This window comes from Mytilus galloprovincialis, chromosome 1 (assembly GCF_965363235.1).
Source record: "Mytilus galloprovincialis chromosome 1, xbMytGall1.hap1.1, whole genome shotgun sequence".
Taxonomy (NCBI): Eukaryota; Metazoa; Mollusca; class Bivalvia; order Mytilida; family Mytilidae; genus Mytilus; species Mytilus galloprovincialis.
The window spans coordinates 102,728,137-102,748,181 of record NC_134838.1 but is presented as its reverse complement, the minus strand read 5'-3'; the positions used below and the strand labels follow the sequence as shown (position 1 = coordinate 102,748,181).

Sequence of the window (20,045 nt, the reverse complement as noted above, 5' to 3'; positions counted from 1 at the left end):
AGTTATTGAGTGATGAATCTGAAAACGCATCACACGGTATAGCTGACTTGTATAAATCCTGAAACCAAATTTCAGAAATCCTTGTATTGTAGTTCCTGAGAAAAATGTGACGGAAATTTTCAACTTGGTTATCATGTGTAAACTAGTACAAGTGTTCGGTAAACAGGAAGTTGTTGAGTGATGAATCTGAAAACGCATCACACGGTATAGTATACTTATATAAACCTTGAAACAAAATTTCAGAAATCCTTGTATTGTAGTTCCTGAGAAAAATGTGACGGAAATTTTCAACTTGGTTATCATGTGTAAAATAATACAAGTGTTCGGTAAACAGGAAGTTGTCAAGTGATGAATCTGAAAAAGCATCACACGGTATAGCCGACTTGTATAAATCCTGAAACCAAATTTCAGAAATCCTTGTATTGTAGTTCCTGAGAAAAAAGGGACGGAAATTTTCAACTTGGTTATCATATGTAAAATAGTACAAGTGTTCAATAAACAGGAAGTTGTTGAGTGATGAATCTGAAAACGCATCACACGGTATAGCATACTTATATAAACCTTGAAACAAAATTTCAGAAATCCTTGTATTGTAGTTCCTGAGAAAAATGTGACGAAAATTTTCAACTTGGTTATCATGTGTAAAATAATACAAGTGTTCGGTAAACAGGAAGTTGTCGAGTGATGAATCTGAAAAGGCATCAAACGGTGTAGTAGACTTATATAAACCCTGAAACCAAATTTCAGAAATCCTTATATTGTAGTTCCTGAGAAAAATGCGACGAAAAATATTCATGGGACGGACGGACTGACGGAAGGACAGACAGAGGTAAAACAGTATACCCCCCTTTTTTCAAAGCGGGGGTATAATAAATGCATGTTTCAAATACAATAGTCCATACAAAAATAAAAATATGTGGTAAGATTGTTATGCCTGTTGTTGTCATTAGTTCTACCATTGTGGATTATTAACAATTCATGCACAGATAATTATATTTTTCCGTTTGTTGTGCTGAAATATTAAATTTCTTAGTATGAAATGGTATCATAATAAACATTTGATCCATGGTTTTTTTTATTTAAGGGGATGAGGTTTTACAAAAGCTCAAATGTTGAAAAGATGAAAGAGACTAAGAAGACACATTATCAATTTTCTAATTTATAACTCAATATAGAATGAAGTTGAACTGTTTTGCTTTTGATAGTGTTAAACAATGTAGGAGTGATAAAATATTTACTCTGTAGTATCATCATATGCAAATCTGCACTTCATTGTTAAGTTCTGTCATTTTGTAGAACCAAATAAATCATCTAAATTACAGCTAATTTCCTAATGCTTGTAGAATAAAACTTTGGTAGGGTTGCTTGATCTGTTTGGATAAATGTTATTTCAAGCTTTGTAATTAAGATTAATCTTCAAACAATACATATTTATAAGCATATTTTAACCTGTGTATATTATATTAAAACTTGATTGAACATTACCCCAATTACAATTGTACAATATCCAGACAACTCAAGCAAGCTAACCTAAGTCCTGTTTTACATGCATTAGGAAATTAGCTGTAACTAATATGAAAATTACCCTTTCCATAGCATCTTCAAAATAAGACAAGTAATACAGACAAAGTGAGACACCAGTGGCTGCTATAGATGGTCTGTAAACATCTAATAACTTCTGTACTCCATTTGTTTGCAGGAATTCAACAGAAAACTTCTTGTGACACAATAGTGTGGCTAAATACTAAAAAGTAAGAGTATGAGTTAAAACTTTTAGCTAAAAATATTTATTGATAAAGGTTATTGATTGATTGATTTGTTTAACATCACTTTCAACACTTTGGTGGAGGAAGCCAGAGTGCCCGAAGAGAACCACCAACATTCCGTAGGAAAACTGACAGTCCCAGTCAATAAAGATTGGAGTGGAGTTCACCTGCCCTGTGAGCAATGGTTATAACATTTTTATTGTTGTTATTAAACTCAATGTGGCTAATATTTTTGAGTATTTATATCAATTCACTTATCTCTGTTTCAAACAAAACTAAAATAAGTTTTCAAATCAAGATTAAATGGTGGGTTTTATTTGGTTTTCTTATGCTAGCACTATATTTCAGTACAAAATTTCTCAGAATATAACAAAACCATTTCAATATCATTTTCCAGCTGAGTTAATTATGTTACTGAAGACTATTAAACCTTTTTTATATTTTTTTTTTATAATTGTTGGGATGTGTCTAAATAATGTTTATACCCCCCATATCCCCTCAGGTTATAATAATTATTTCTCACTAATTTGTCTTAAGGTACCTTTAATGCTTCTAGTGCTAATCTTCCATCAGTATTCTTTTTCAAGTCAACATAGTAAAATATCAAATCTAATGAGTTCTTTTCAAAAGCTGTACTCAGAAGCTGGAAAAGAAAAAGGGCAATTTTGTCACATTTTATTAGAATAAAGAAATTATTTAATTACAAATAATAGTTATTTCTCCTATGACAATCTTTTGTAGTCCAAATAACTATACTTTCACCTAAACTGGATTGCAACTGAGTCTTAAGGAGAATCAGGACTATTCGACTGCGCATAATTTCACACTTGAATTTTAATATTTTGATTGACTAAAAATGTTAAATTATTGCATTTTTGTCACTAAAAAATATTATTGTTATTATGTGCATCTGTAAAAGACTTAAAATGACATTTCACCCAATTTCACCATTTTCCAACCAAATTTTTTGGTTTAAGGCAAAATATTTTTTTTTCGTTATCGGTAACCTATGTTTTTTTATTTGCTCATTCTTTGAAGCTATATTACTGCTTTTTATATTACAGTTTTGGAATAAGTGTCACAGACAGTTTTTTTGTTATTCCGATAAAAATATGTCATCACCTCTATTTCCCATATCATTTCATTCAAAAAGTATACCTTTTACATACCTCTTTAAAAGTAATATTTTGAGCTTAAATGGTCCAGAACCCCCATTTTTTGTTGTTGACAAATTTGATTCACTCTCTATAAAGATTAAAATACCAAAAATTAAGTCACTTCTGACAAAAACTTTGAATAGGCCCAAGCCATAGGCTATCAATAACTTTAAAAGTCTAAGTTGTATTTACCCGTAGCTCTTTACTTACAAAAATGTGAATCTAGAAATTTCAAATTAAAATAGAAAGCAGTGTTGTCAAATCATACAGTTTTGCTTAAACTGTTACTCGGATAACTGTTCGACTGATCAATATGTTTATTTGTGTTTACTAGTAAACTTGTATCTTAATTTCACAAAGTTAGATAATCTACTCCCATTCCAAAATTTTCTATTCTATTGTGTAATGAAATGACAAGTGACTAACCTCTTGATATTCAGCTAGTGGTGTGAGATATTGTAAAATAAGCCTCTGTTTCATTGATAGTGTTAATGGGCTCATGGAATATGTTCCTATGACATATGGCTGTTGATTAGTCCAACTGCTACCACTTATCTCTGTATCTACAATACAAGTAGATAATTTGTAAACTTATAGAATTTTAATATTACTGTATTAAGCCATGTAAAATATGCAGTGGTGTATAATACGCACCACTTTTCATCCATCGATTTTTTTAAAAACAAAATATGAGAAAAGTCTCAAAATGTTTATTAAAAATAAAAGAGTTAAAAAGTAAAAAATAAAAGGTAAAAAAGAAAGGTTGTCTTAAGAACTGTAATGCCGATAGAGATATGAATCTAAAGTCACCTTAACTTTAGATAAAACTTCTTCATAAAACAATTACACAGCAATCTTTCTGTTGTTAAATAAAATAATGTTTACTTACCAAGGTCATAAATTTGCTGTGACCTTGGTGAATTGCTGCCTATATTTCTTTTGGTTGGTGATGGTAATGAACTGTCCCCTTCCACACCATTGTCTGTACTTTTATTTGGTGATATCTGGACACTATTGACTCTAGCAGAGAATTGTTCACTGCTACTTGTGGGTACCAGTCCTGATCTACCAGGAGAAGCTGATCCACGAGATTTACCAGAAAACTGTCCAAATGGTCTTTCTATTTGTTTCATCTTTTCTTGGTTCTCCTTTTCCATCTGTGATTTCAATTCATGTAAACGTTTTAAAAGTACTAATACCTGTAAAATATAAGAATTCATACTTAATTAAAATCCCACATTTATTATGATTATCTCAAAAATATATTTTTTTTTTAAATTACAAGAATAAAAAAATAAAATAGGTAGGTGGATGAATCTGATTTCTACAGCAATTTTCAACTTTTTTAAATTGAGAGAAAAAATAAAGTTCATTGAACTCTTCTATCAATAGAAAAAAAAAATAAGGGTGCCACATAAATACCCTAGACTGCAGAAAAAACTTATTTATAATTTGCCAAAACTCTGGCAAGGTTTAAATAGTATGTGTAACAGATGTGTTTGTCATTTACTGGATTTTCAAAAAATAACAGAGATATGTCTCGCCTCCATGATATTTTGATAGTAAAATGCAGATGTTACTGCTTAACATGTAAGTTATACAAAATATTTAAAGTCAATATACTATGACTGTGGGGATGGGCCAAATAATCTCCATGGAAATGAGATGTGCCAATCTACATACAACTGCATACAAAATATCATGACCTACCACTAGTTGCTTCTTATAAACTAACCTAATCACATACTAACACACTTTTGACACAAATGCCGGAAACACCAAATCTATGTCTCCCTTTTTGACTCAAGTTAAGACAAAAATCATGTAAATTGTAAACAAATGTGTTGAAAGAGTGGGAAAATCAAAGATTTAAAAGATAATCCAAATAATACAACTTTGAAAGCAAAATAGTGCTGTTATCATTTACTAGGATTTTAATGGGTTAAGAGTTGTCTCACCTTTGTCAAACATGAACATTAGCACAAGTTTGAATTTTAAGACTTTTTTTATCAAAATATATTTTACCAGGTGGTGATTTTCATCTTTATAGTCTACAGCCACATCCTGTACTTCCATAGCCCCTGCTAGCAGACCTGTGGCATATGATCTCAGGGGCTCTTCTGCTTTCTCTGCCCACGCCAGTAAAGGACGTATTATTCCTTCCTATGGACAATGAGATACAAATTTAGTCTTTATATATAGTATGGAAGTTAATTTCATCAAAATTTCCTCTTCCTTTTTAATTAGTGTTTAATTAATTATCTGCTCATTTTTAATAACAATTAACAACTAATAAAAAAAATATAATCTTAAAATAACAAAGTTTCAAGACTTGGGTAAAGTTAATAAAAAACTTCAAATATTGCAATTCAAAGATTGTATCAATACATGTATTTAAATGAGTGAGAACTCAGGTAAATATAAATTCTACCACTGTATCAGGGATAATACTATATTTCTCTATATGAGACTGTTAAATTTTTGGAGAAATGTCGTATTGCACTAGATTTGGTGCAGGAATATGTAGACCAACAAAATTTTTCTTTTCCAATGATCTTCAAAATATTTTTTTTTTTTCTGTAACTTGATTATGCAATACCATTTTTTTTTGTGTCACTATAGCAAATTTCAGAGGAATGTAAGAAAAACTTGACGTCATAATTCAAGTCTGACTAATCCAAAGGAGAATTAATATAAACCAAAACAAGCACACATAGATTTATAAAAAAAAATCATCCGGTTAAGGGAGTATAAATGAGATAAGAATTAGGGAAAAACAATCACACAATTTATGTATGAATAAACTTACTGTCTCTACAAAGACAATTCCTACTTCTAATCCAGGTAGCACATCTAAAAGCAGACGACAGGCAGCTGTCTGAAGTTCTAAGTTATGATGACCGCCAAGTAAGTAAGAGTTAACCAGCTGTAAAATAGGATCAAAGAATAACTTCTATGAAGTTTCATATAAACAAAAAAAAAAACAGCTTGAATAACCACAATAAAAGTCATCACATATTAAACCAGATGCTCCGCAGGGCGTAGCTTTATACGACCGCAGAGGTTGAACCCTGAACGGTTAGGGCAAGTATGGACACAACATTCAAGCTGGATTCAGCTCTAAATTTGGATTGTGATTAAATAGTTGACACAGCATAGGTTTCTGACACAGAATGAATGTGTTCTAATGAACTTAAAATTTTTGTTTCTCTTAGAGCAATTCACTATGCTGTTGAATATTAATCCTCTCAAAAAAATGTTTGAAGAAATTTTCTTTTTTATTTATGAAATTTCAAATGAGAAAAATTGAACCCAATTTTTTTAATCACATCCCACTTTCCCTTATTCCAAAACTAATCTCAATTAAAATTTCTAATGGAGTTTGCAACAATAACTACTCATTTAAATACATCATAAAATATTAAGATGTAAAAAAACTGCTTGTTATCACTGAATGGTAAAGATTATTTTAATTTATCAGTTGGTAGTAAAAAGTGAATATACATTGTATATTGTATATAACAAAGATTTAAGTTGATTCTGGACAAAGAAAGATAACTCCAATTAAAAAAAAATCTTGCTATTGCACAATAATTTGCAATTAGATATTTCTTGCTTACTATTCTGGACAAAGAAAGATAACTCTAATTAAAAAAAAATTTGATATTTCACAATATTGTGCAATTAGATATTTCTTGCCATTGCGCAATACTGTGCAATTGAAAAGACTTGCTATTGCACAATACTTAATATAATAATTTTAGATCCTGATTTGGACCAACTTGAAAACTGGGCCCATAATAAAAAATCTAAGTACATTTTTGGATTCAGCATATCAAAGAACTTCAAGATTTCAATTTTTGTTAAAATCAGACTAAGTTTAATTTTGGACCCTTTGGACTTTAGTGTAGACCAATTTGAAAACAGGACCAAAAATGAAGAATCTACATACACAGTTAGATTTGGTATATCAAAGAACCCCATTTATTCAATTTTTGATGAAATCAAACAAAGTTTAATTTTGGACCCCGATTTGGACCAACTTGAAAACTGGGCCAATAATCAAGAATCTAAGTACATTTTTAGATTCAGCATATCAAAGAACCTAACTGATTCATTTTTTGTCAAAATCAAACTAAGTTTAATTTTGGACCCTTTGGACCTTAATGTAGACCAATTTGAAAACGGGACCAAAAGTTAAGAATCTACATACACAGTCATGACAGTTAGATTCAGCATATCAAAGAACCCCAATTATTCAATTTTGATGAAATCAAACAAAAGTTTAATTTTGGACCCTTTGGGCCCCTTATTATGTTGGGACCAAAACTCCCAAAATCAAACCCAACCTTTCTTTTATGGTCATAAACCTTGTGTTTAAATTTCATAGATTTCTATTTACTTATACTAACGTTATGGTGCGAAAACCAAGAAAAATGCTTATTTGGGTCCCTTTTTGGCCCCTAATTCCTAAACTGTTGGGACCTAAACTCCCAAAATCAATACCAACCTTCCTTTTGTAGTCATTAACATTGTGTTTAAATTTCATTGATTTCTATTTACTTAAACTAATGTTATTGTGCGAAAACCAAGAATAATGCTTATTTGGGCCCTTTTTTGGCCCCTAATTCCTAAACTGTTGAGACCAAAACTCCCAAAATCAATCCCAACCGTTCTTTTGTGGTCATAAACCTTGTGTCAAAATTTCATAGATTTCTATTAACTTAAACTAAAGTTATAGTGCGAAAACCAAGAAAATGCTTATTTGGGCCCTTTTTGGCCCCTAATTCCTAAAATGTTGGGACCAAAACTCCCAAAATCAATACCAACCTTCCTTTTGTGGTCATAAACCTTGTGTTAAAATTTCATAGATTTCCATTCACTTTTACTAAAGTTAGAGTGCGAAAACTAAAAGTATTCGGACGCCGGACGACGACGACGACGACGACGACGACGACGCCGACGCCAACGTGATAGCAATATACGACGAAAATTTTTTCAAAATTTGCGGTCGTATAATGAGACTTGTGAAAACAGACTTCTCCAACAGTTAAATATTTCAAACTGTTAAACTGACATTTTTAACTAGATTTCTTAAAACTATTTTACATTATTATCCATGTTGGTATATAGTCAACATAGTCAATGCACTAATATTAACATTAAGTTAAGTCATACCTTGTTCATGAAATTATCATTCTTGAAAAGTGCTTTCATTAAATGGCCTAGAGTACAGGTTGGATTAGATCTTCCTACAATTGAAAAAAAATTATCAAGGAATCTGCTATAGGTCCATGCTATCTTAATGTAAGGTAGACACAGACTATTTTCAGGAAGACTCAATACCAACCAATATTTCTTTATTTGGTGGTCATACTGAATTTCTGTTAATTTTCAAAATTGAATTTGTATTGCACAAAGTATGAATGAAGGTTTCGAAAATAATAATTTAGCCAGATTAAAATAAATTGCTTAGCTGAGCACAGCTGAATACGACTGCAGATGTCCAACCCTGAAAATGGACACAATATTCACGCTTGATACAGGTCTGAATATGGATTGTAATTAAACTTTGGACACAGAATAACTGTATGGCCAGTATCTCAATTCAAATTTCTAATGGAATTTGCAACCACAATTTCCCATTTAAATACATCATATAAGTTTTAAAATATAAAATGACATATATAGTCATGGCTAAAATTAATATTAATAAATAGGAACTGCTAAAAATAAATTGACAGCTAATCAATTCAAGACAGTCATCATTTCTTAATACATAATTTACAAGCAGTGTAAGGGAGGTAATCAAATATTGTTCTTTAAAATTAATTTGGATTACCTTCCTTACACTGCTTTTAAATTGTTTCATTTGTCCTTTAACAGCCAGTCCTAAATGGTTGGGGGGTGAGAGGTGGATTATTTTCTCATGGGTTTGAACCCAAACCCACTGAAAAATGGTAATTTTCTGACTATTTTCCGATTTTAAAACGACCTTGAGAGTTGAACATTGGTATTTTCTCACGGGTTTGAACCCACCCCCACTGAATAATGGTAATTTTCCGTCTATTTTCCAATTTTAAAACGACCTTGAGAGGTGAACATTGACAAGACTCATTCAAGTATTACCCTATAGTTACAGCAGTCCATGCATGTTAACTGGGAGTATATTGGACTTGAGTGTCTTGCAGGGGAATTATTATTGTCAAGTCAGGTCTGCGTAAATGTTTGTTTTTATGGATTTTTGACAAAACAGTGACCTAGATTTTACAGAAAGACTCCTGTTGGCAATTTTTTACCTTGTTGTGTTCCTGTACCACCTATGCATGCATTTATGAAAATTATTTATACCTACAGTCACTTCCAGTTACGTAGTGGACATCAAAAGTTGCCCATCCCCACCTGATTTTTGCTACTTTTCACGTTTATCTGATTTTGAACTCTTAAACGGCTTTCAAAGTGCCATATTTTCATAAACAGACATCTGAGAAGAGTTTATGGATCATGAACTGCTTGGTTGAAGTCCCTGTTATCATGACAGTTCAGCTTGGACAGTTCAAAAAAAGTATTGAGGGTCATACAGTACGATTTTTGCAAAAGCCATCCCAAACTCCAAACACCAAGTTTTTTCCTGGTGTGACACCAGGAACTCCGACATCACTCCCTAAATTCTCAGAGAAATTTGGGAGTATTCTCTCCGACTTTCGCGTAAATTCGCTACCTTTTGTTTATTGTATTAGCGACATCTCTCCCAGTCTGGTGTGACGCGGTGTCCTAATTGCCCTAATCCTTCTGATCTATGCCGGCAGGCGACAGTCGAGGTATGCGAGATTTCTAATGTAATTAAACAATTGTATTTCCTGTCTATTGATTATCAGGTAAAATCTGATTGCTTGAAACAAATGAAAGATTAAAATAAAAAGCAAAGGTTGTTGTTAATTCTTTCAATTACACTGAACATTTAAATCAAGTTTTAAAAAACAACTATAATTTATTTTAACTTCCATTTTTTTATCAGTAAATAAATATTTAATTTACTAAAAGAGGCATAATTGTGTAAAAACAAACGGAGACTAACGCTAAATAAATGAGGGCAGTTTAAAGAAAAATTACACGTCTCAAAGTTTTTTATACAAGTAAAAAAGAAAATATTATTCACTTTCTGTTATGCTAATAAGTCTACACGCCATTTCCATTTTACGATTACATAACTGCTTGAAACAAATAAAAGTTTTAAAAGCAAAAGGTTGTTGTTAATTCTTTCAATTGCATTAAAGTTTTATATATAAAGAAACAAGAATGTGTCCTCAGTACATGAATGCCCCACTCGCACTATCATTTTCTATATTCAGTGGACCGTGAAATTGGGGTAAAATCTCTAATTTGGCATTAAAATTAGAAAGATCATATCATAGGGAACATGTGTACCAAGTTTGAAGTCGATTGGACTTCAACTTCATCAAAAACTACCGCGACCAAAAACTTTAACCTGAAGCGGGACAGACGGACGAACAAACGGACGCACAGACCAGAAAACATAATGCCCCTCTACTATCATAGGTGGGGCATAAAAACTATACTTGATTATGACCTCGATTTTTTATCGGTTATTTATATAACTTACGAAAAGAGACATACTTGCGTGAAAATAAACAGAAACTAACGCTGAATATAAAATGTGAGCAGTGAGTTAAAAAATCAAAGAGCTGAAAAGCTCTGAGGGGAAAGACGGCCCTTGTTTCTATTTAATTTTTTTTTATTTGAAAAAAGGGGGGTATCTTTTGATAGTTTTCATATAAAGAATGAAAAAGAGAACAGCTAGAAGATGTAGAAAGGTTGACAATATTGAAATCAATTGCTGTGTATGTAATTTCATTTCCTTAGTTTATTATTCAATTTGGACCAATGGAAGAGATCTGCATCTTCTAAATCTAAACATTTGATTAAAGTTATAGTTAATTATCTAAAATTCAACTGAATTCGGTCATTTCACTACAACTACAATATTTTTTGAAATCTTAATTGTGTACTTTTGAACTGCAGGCTAGGGCCATTTTCCATTTTTTGTGACAGTACTATTGGATTTTTAAGTTTTTTCTTAAGAAAGTGTGGACTGAAAAATCTATTCAGTTTTAAATTTCCATAAGTTCCCAGTTAAAACTCTCATCACAGGTAAACAGGTACTAATAAAAAACAATATGATTGATGTAAACTGTGTAAAGCTTGTTTTCAAATCCTAAATTTGAAATATTTGTAAATTTCATGAATAAATAGGTTTAAACTACAAAATGCAACATTTTTATTTATTTTTTTACCATTACAATGATTATGTTGGTATACAGAAATTTAGTTTTAATGAAAGACTACTAATCCAAGGAAATGTCACATTTTAAGTGTTTAAATACATTAACTTTTATTTTAGTGGACAATAACTCATCAATTGAGGTGCTCCTAAATTGGAGGAAGATTCTCAAAACAGAATTTTTACAGATACAAATATTAAAATCGTTTCGCTCCCCTATCTCATGTAACCCCACGATCTTTTACTTTGAAAGTTGTTGACCTACAAATTAAAGTATTGCATGTTGATGTTTGAATCATCTACAGCAAACATTATGATGTTTAAATTTAACAAATACAAATTTATAATTAGTGCACGATCTTTGAGAATGATTTAAATAACCAGTGAAGGATATCCCTGCTTCTGCGTAGTGTGGCATACCAAGAATGACGTCACTATAAAAATACAATGTAGGTAGGGTATATTTAGAATATCTCGTCATACTGATTTTTCCGGATTGTAAAAGAAACGTAAATTGTGCAAAGGAGAGCTCAAGATACGATAATTTCGTGAGAAACAGAAGGGAAATGTGTAAAAAAGTGTTTAAGTCAAACTATTCATGTCTGGGTCTCCTTCTCTTCAATCTAAGTAAGATTTGTTGGGGGGTTTTCCACACTATAAAAACAAAATGAATGATGTGAGGGAATGTCACTCTGGTCAACCCCATAGGGGATTGACGGCTTGAAGCCGTCTTTCCCCAAAAAAATGTGTCTTAAAACTTGTATATGCAAGTAAAAAAGAAAATACTTTTCACCATTCGTTATGCTTAATAAGTCTACTGCATTTTCTCTTCACGATTTGTTAGCATTACTTTAGGATCAATAATACATTTCGGCTACAACAGGAATCCTTCTATAGTTGCATAATATTTATTTACGCACAATGAATGTAAACTTGTGTGTTGTATTTAGAACAGTGATCTTTGAATATTTTTAAAGCAATTAATTGCCGTGGGAAGACGATACCCATCTCAGTGATCAACAGTGTGTGGTTGAACTTGAACTTGACTTCGCTCACAATATTGAATGCTAAAAATAGTGACATCAATTTTGTCCACGAGATTTTTATTTGGCGGGAAATAGTATCACGTAACAGTAAACTCATGTGACCTTTCTGGATAACCGTGGGAAAATTCATTCAAGGTTTAAACTTGCTTTGTAATGATTGACATTTGTGTGGTTAAGATTGAGGCTCTAGAAGGTCCTTTTACAATTGAAAATGTGTCGATCGTAAAAATCATCCACATTTTTTTTTACATATTTCTTTCTTGTAGAACACGATATAATTTCATTTTAATATTCTACAGTATTAATTGTTGAAATACTTCTTTTTTTCTTTTTTTTTCATTTCGCCGAGGACTTTTAACGAGCAGTAAAATACAGATTGCGCCAATCGAATTTTATTTTAAATAATAAAAGATCAATAACAGGTCATAACAGATACACAACACATGATTTTTTTCTTCATATAATTAAATAAGGTTGTGATTATTGTGTTGTGTCTGGGCGGGGAATGTCTCTTAGTATTTATGAATATAGGGCTGCCACATTGCATACAAAACGATTTGTCACTTTACAGTTTCTTTTTTAAATTCAAATATTTCAAGTCGGTAATCTACCGAGGTAGTGAAACATAATATTTTACATTTCAAAATAAATTGAAAGTAACAGAGTTCACTTGTTGATCCGATAAATTAACTCTTGGGTTTAGTTTGAACAAATTAACGTAAAAAACAACATTTTGTTTTAAGCCAGTTGATATTAATTATATAATATTGAACAATTAATGAACCAAAAATTGCTCACTGAGATAGGTCATAAAAGGTTGAAAATACAAAAAATTATGACCTGATCGACCATAATGAAAATACAAAATAAGTGTTTTATTCGTATTTTTATACGTTTGTACGTTTTATTTCATATGACATGTGCATATACATACAAGAATAATTATCTTATTTTAAATGAAAATGTCACACTTTTATCTGACGAAGAAAGGACATTTAAACAACGTATTTTAAAGCACACAGGTGCAATCAAGATCGATTATATGTACAAAGGTAATAAATCTGGCTAATCCGATTATGTTGTCACGCGTCATTAATTTTCAGTACATCCGATGGGCAATAAACCAATTAACAGCCACGCGGTGTTGGGAGAGAAATTTGGAGGAAATTGGGAGTATAATCTGTGATTCACGGTGTCACACCGCTACACTCTGAAATCGGTGATTAGAGTTCGCGATTACAAACTCTCTGGGCGTACTGTATGGGCCATCAAAGAATGGTTGTCGCCATGACCCCTACAGGCGGTTTTTGGGGCTAAAAGGTTAAGCCATAAACCCCCAAAGTCAATCTTAACCATCCCTTTGTAGTATGGAAACTTGTGGTATAATTTCAGAGAGATTTAACACAAGTTATTGTCTTGAAACTACAAAAATGCTTATTTGGGCCCCTTTTTTGGTCCCTAATTCCTAAACAGTTGGGACCATTTAGTCACCATTACCCCAAAAATCAATTCAAACCTTCCTTTAGTGGTTACAAACCTTGTGTTGACATTTTCTATATGCAGATAATATGCTTATACTAAAGTTATTATCCGGAAACCATTTTTTCTACAAAATGCTGGAGAAATAGTCCTGTGTGTGATAAATTCATTATACGGTTTCCTCCTGACCCCCAACAGATCATAAAGTTAAATAGAATCCATAGAAGAAAATATACCTGGATGTCTATCATCAAAAGGATCTGGGTCCATCTTGTAAAATTCTTCTGTTTCTCTTTCAATAATATCTGATAACCTGTAATAAATAGGCTTATTGAATAAAGTGTGATTACGTGTTAGTTTTAACAGTTTGATATATACATGTATTTCTTTCAATTATCAGTTGAAATTGATTGTATCATTAAAAGTTACACTTAAATTGTATTTTAGTATAATTCATGCCAGTGCAATGTATCTCAACAATAAAATGAAACTGGTATGATATAATACAATGAACTTGAATCTTTGCTTCAAGACCTGATCATAACCTTTTTCATCTAAGTACACAACTATTAGATACACAGTACAAAATGTAAGTCAATCTGATTAGTAGTTGAGAAAAGCGGTATATTCAAAAACTCTTAAGAGCGTTTCTCTGTTTTATTGTATATCTACTCAACATATATTAGGTATTCCTTACTTTGTAAGCATGTTAATGATTTCATTGTTGTCAAGTCTGTTACGATATTCATTTGTAATCCATTCATCCAAAATACCATTAAATTTAGTCAATGAATCTAGGGCAGCCATATCTCTGTTCTACAATACAATGTATATTTCTAACCTGCAAAAATAAAAACAACATATGTAATATATTGTAGCAGTGCTTCCCATGACATGTATAAACAACAAACATCAAATATACCTTTGTTGGTAGAATCATATTTTTTAAACCACTCACTCAACATGGGAAGAAAAGTGACAGTTCCCCTAAGCACACAAATGATGTTCACTTAAACATAACCTCTTGAGAGAAATGCATCCAATTCTAATTTTGTCTACAGATTTCATGATAAAAATGAAATGTATAGCAAGAAGAAATCTGTAGTGAACTAAAAAAAAATTAGTATACATGTAGCACAAAAAATGTTAACATAATTTTATCTAAAATATTTACATGTGTATCCAAAAAGACATGACAAAACATTAAAATCAAATGGGTCTTTTCTATGTTTGTCTAAACTTCTGATTACAACAGTAGTATTTGTTAAGCTTAGTCAGTATACACACTGCCTTGTAACACAGTGGTCCTGGGCTTCAAGTCCTGGAGAAGACAAAGATGATTTTGTATGAAGAATCATGCTTCTACTTCGACTTCTACTATTGTGCGGACACCATCAACAAAACTGATTATTTTGCACTGGCACTTATTTCTGTCAATATGGGGTTTACTAAAAAACTTTAGTACGGGTATGGATAGTAAACCCCTTATTGACAGAAACAATTGCCTGTGTTATTTTGTCACTTTTTGGATACACATGTAAATATTTTAGATAAAATTATGTTAACATTTTTTGTGCTACATGTATACAAATGTACATTCTATATATATACAGTGAGGTTAAAAACATCCATGACGGTGGTCTAAATCGTCTCATGTAGGCGAGTCTTGAAACTTTCAAGACTACCTGCACTGGAGGTGGTAAGAGGTAGTCTAGTCCCTTATTGTTCTTGGATAGAACGATTCTTTCCTCATGTTCTGAAAGTTGGTAATTGGAAACCGTTGATGTTTAAGTTCCAGGATAATCTGTCTGGTGGAATGAGCATGTCTTCTATATTTATGTTTACCATCCCGTTCGAAATTTTCCGAAATGCTCTCCTGTTACACATATAAACATTGAGGGGTTTTCCCCACAGGCACTTGTTTCTATCCATACGAATGGTCGACTATCCATATAAATAGAAGTGCATGTGGTTTTCCCAATCTTTTTACCATTCTCATTGAATATCAACATTTTTTTTACTTGTTATCAGGTGTCAGTTAAAATACTCGGTCCTAGCTTCAACATATATCTTAATATGAATGTAAAAGTATGGTCAATTTAAAATACTGGTAAAGTGAATTTCACAACAACTTTTAGTTATGTTACAGTAACAGAGAAAGTAAGCATTTCAAAGATTACACGTATGGACAGCATGTGAATAAGTCGACAGTACAACATTTAGTTTGTCTATATATAATTTTCCTACTTGTTTCACTGAAAACTGTCTCTTATTTATCATGTTTATGTTACCTAAATAACAAATTTCCCGCAATCTTTTTCGTTCATGCTTAATTTTTTTTTGTTGAATACGAAAGTAATAGGAAAAGCCATTCTATCGGTTTTCGGATTTTTACCATAAAAATAATTGTGCATTTGGCGGGAATATTTAAAAGTAAGAAACCCCTTTTCGAGTCTTAGTTTCGTCGGAGTATTATATGTCTCTGGTTTCGTGTCCACATGTAATCATGTAGGATGAAAAATTTTGTCCTGCATTTTTTTTAGTTGTAATCTCTGTCCTGCCTTTTTATTTTTCACTCTAATCGGTCCCCCCCCTAAAAATCAAATGGTAGCTACCTTATTATCTGTATTTAAAGATATTTTTGTTAGAAATCAAACTGGTAAGTTAAAAAAACATATATAAAGCAAGATCATAGAAAGCAAGATTTTTTTTTGTCGAGGACCTTGACTGATTTTAATATTGCTGAAAGCTGAACAGACATGTATATATAACTACAACCAGGGACTTTCTAAACTAGTATATACTTAGTTTAGAAAGTCTCTGCTTCAACAAATGGGAGTGTTTAACTACTAAGGCATTGACCATAATGTTCTCGTACGATCGGCCGGGAGACGTTAAAAAAATGACACAACAGCTGATTCAGCTGGTAACGAATTTCCAATATCATAAAAGATTCACAATACAAAGGGAACTTCCTCTGCTTAATGGAGCCCCTAAATAAATGTGAATAGTTAAGTTTTATTCAAATTGTCGAAAGCAAAGTTTCATATGTGTTCTCGTTCGAATGCTGAATAACAGACGGACGGCCACACGCAAAATAAAATACTAAAACGGTTCACTTTCGGTAAAAAAAATCCGGAAAATGACAGATATATCACGTATCATGATAACACTGTTAAAATTGTAAACTTGTGTTGTTTATAATTTAAATTCAAGTTCTTCGTGTACATATTGTCAATATTTCATTTTATTACTTTAAAAAAAAAATGTTTGGTGTAGAAAATTCAGGGGAGGCAGGCCTCATAGGCAGTGACGGCCCTGGGCTTAATATCTAGCTAAGTCATGTTATTGGAATCTTCTGCTCCTTCAATGCAGTGGCGGATCCAGCCATTTTAAAAAGGGGGGTTCCCAAACCAGAGTAAAGGGGGTCCAACTATATGCTCCCATTCAAATGCATTGATCGGCCAAAAAAGGGGGTTCCAACCCCCGGACCCCCCCCCCCTCCCTGGATCCGCCACTGACTTGATCTGCTTTAATATTATCGCTCACTTATTACTCCCAAAGTACCATTTAATCATTTACCAAATTTATTATATGGCAGTGGTTATTTTGTAAACGTATATTTGTTCCGCCTAACAGAAGTTCCAATGGAAACTTTGTTATAAACATTGTCACTCATATTCTATACCATTTATTCCATTAGGAACATATACTGTAATAATTATTTCTGTAGAAATGATATTCCAGAAAAAATAACAAGCTTCTCATAACACTAGAATATATTGATATGGGGTTATAAAGCAAACAAAAAAGCAAAACATATATATAAGTCAATGTGCTTGTTTTTCGAGATATTAGCCATTGAAATTTTGGCGGGGAAAATATTCTTAGCAATGGCATTATCATTGACAATTGAAAGTTCTCAAAAAGTATTAATTTTTTTTACATTAGATGTGTTTTCAGTATAATACGAGATTCTGATTGGCTACTCTGCAAGCTCGCGTTATTCTTTAAGCAGTTTCATTACACAATAAAATTTATCATTCATGATGACACGAGGCCCCACAATAAAGTGCACAGGTAAATGAAATAAAACTTGATAAAATTCGTGTTTGTATGCTCTTGCTTAAAAAACGTAATTATAAGCATTGAATGCTTCTTTTTGCCGAAACTTCATAGGGTTGTAAAAGCGTTGACCGTGTGCACATTTTTAGAATGAAGCGCTGCGCTTCATACAAAATGCTTCGGTCAACGCTTTTTCACCCCAATGAAGTTACAAAAAGAAGCATTCAATTCTCAAATAACTAAGATTTCATAAGACTTTTACAGATGGCTTATAATAATACATGTAAAAGATCCATAAAAAGAAAAATAGGGGGTCAATGGGCAAATTTTTTAAGGAATTCAAATGGATAAAACCATAGGATATTGAGAATCTGACAAAAATCCCAAAACATGACAACCGAACATCCAGCTTAAAGAGACACTAGATACGAGATCTATCAAAAAATCTAATATATTCTTTTGCTCTATCATTAATCATTAATGAAATACAAATAGTGAAATAATAATTCGGCTTGAGCCGCCAGTATGGTTAAATTTTGTCAAAATAAGCCAAAAAACATCGATTATGAATAATTCACTTGCAAGTGAATAATTCGACCTCATTGAATCCGTATTCATGTGAACTTCAATTTAACTCCTTAGCTTGAGATGGATAACACGTAAATTGTATGTGTAAAGTTGTTTAAAGGAAAAGAATGTCAACATTGAAAGTGAAACAAAGGTAAAATATTTGATTGACTGATTCGATCCACAAAACATCACTCTTATACAGATAAAAACGACGATAAACACTATTTCCACTATAATATGAAATTAAATAGACCTAGAATAATTCAACAGCACGAGTTGGTTAATCTTTTCATATCTATGTTTATGTTTACTTAGCTTATATGGCCATCGGATGACTTTAGAGGTCAACTCGATAATTAATTAGATGGCGTCTAAATTAAAATACACACTAAACGAAGTTACGCATTTCCATGACCGTGCCCTGTTTATTTAAGTGTCAAGTGTTTTTTTATAGCATATATAAACGTAACAAAAATATAAAAGATTACCTTGCGAAATCAGGGTAACAGTTGGAAGACTTTTGAAAAGGGACCCATGCTTAAACAGTTTTAAGTAAAAAAAAAAAATCCCGATATACTGGTAGTAATGATCTGAATTATAGGCAACAAACTTATGAATATGAGCGATGTTAATATAAAAAAGAAGATGTGGTATGATTGCCAATGAGACAACTATCCACAAAAGACCAAAATGACACAGACATTAACAACTATAGGTCACCGTACAGCCATCAACAATGAGCAAAGCCCATACTGCATAGTCAGCTATAAAAGGCCCCGATAAGACAATGTAAAACAATTCAAACGAGAAAACTCAGTAACGGCCTTATTTATGAAGAAAAAAATTAACGAAAAACAAATATGTAACACATGAAAAAACGACAACCACTGAATTACAGGTTCCTGACTTGGGACAGGCACATACATAAATAATGTGGCTGGGTTAAACATGTTAGCGGGATTAAGTCTTGAAATTTATTACGAATGTTGGTTGAAGGAATCGCATTTCATTATGACAAGAGTTCTTGAGATCAAGATATTAATCTGCTGAATTATTCATCTCATAAATATTCATTAGTAATTTGCATATTAATCTCAGTGTGTATTTTTGAAATATCGGTGTGTAATTAACAATTCTCAGTGTGTGTTTTTCAATTTATTTCATCCCAGTGTGTCTTTTTAAAATCTCAGTGTGTAATTTTGAATTATCAGTGTATTTTTTTTAAATCTCAGTGTGTAATTTTGAATTCCCAGTGTATTTTTTTAAATCCATCAGTGTGTTATTTCGATTTCTCAGTGTGTTATTTTAGGTTTTTAAATCTCAGTGTGTATTTTTTTCCGAAAAAAGGGACCTGGGTTTAAACATAGTTTTGACGAGAACGGCTTGCCATAGTATAACATGGGAATTTAATTGTGGAGCAGGAACTTTTTTATCCCACGAGAGCTCATCAACTCTAGTAATACTTTTCATCGACTGCTTTTGCCTTTTATAATTTACAGTGTTGTTGTACGTGCTATTCTATTTTTTAAGTGTATGTAGTTGGCATCGTTTATTTTTTGACTTTAGATAAATCCACAGATTTGACTCTACTTGTTTTTGTATCGAAAACTGAACGCGATGTTGTGCGTTACTTATCGCAATATGTATGATATGCAAATTA

The 20,045-nt window shown here is 32.0% G+C and overlaps 1 protein-coding gene across 1 annotated transcript in view; it reads right to left on the bottom strand.

The window, feature by feature from the left end:
• The window catches only part of LOC143047836 (DDB1- and CUL4-associated factor 1-like), a 42,440-nt gene extending 26,313 nt beyond the window's left edge, over nt 1-16,127 (bottom strand). Inside the window, exons 1-10 of the mRNA XM_076221134.1 lie at nt 16,042-16,127; nt 14,448-14,591; nt 13,987-14,063; nt 8,102-8,175; nt 5,733-5,849; nt 4,949-5,086; nt 3,813-4,122; nt 3,350-3,486; nt 2,308-2,409; nt 1,586-1,744 (exon numbers count right to left, since the gene is read on the bottom strand). Coding sequence (XP_076077249.1) covers nt 1,586-1,744; nt 2,308-2,409; nt 3,350-3,486; nt 3,813-4,122; nt 4,949-5,086; nt 5,733-5,849; nt 8,102-8,175; nt 13,987-14,063; nt 14,448-14,557 — 1,224 coding nt within the window. The 5' untranslated portion in view covers nt 14,558-14,591; nt 16,042-16,127. The remainder of the gene's footprint in view (nt 1-1,585; nt 1,745-2,307; nt 2,410-3,349; nt 3,487-3,812; nt 4,123-4,948; nt 5,087-5,732; nt 5,850-8,101; nt 8,176-13,986; nt 14,064-14,447; nt 14,592-16,041) is intronic.
• Nucleotides 16,128-20,045: the final 3,918 nt, after the last annotated feature.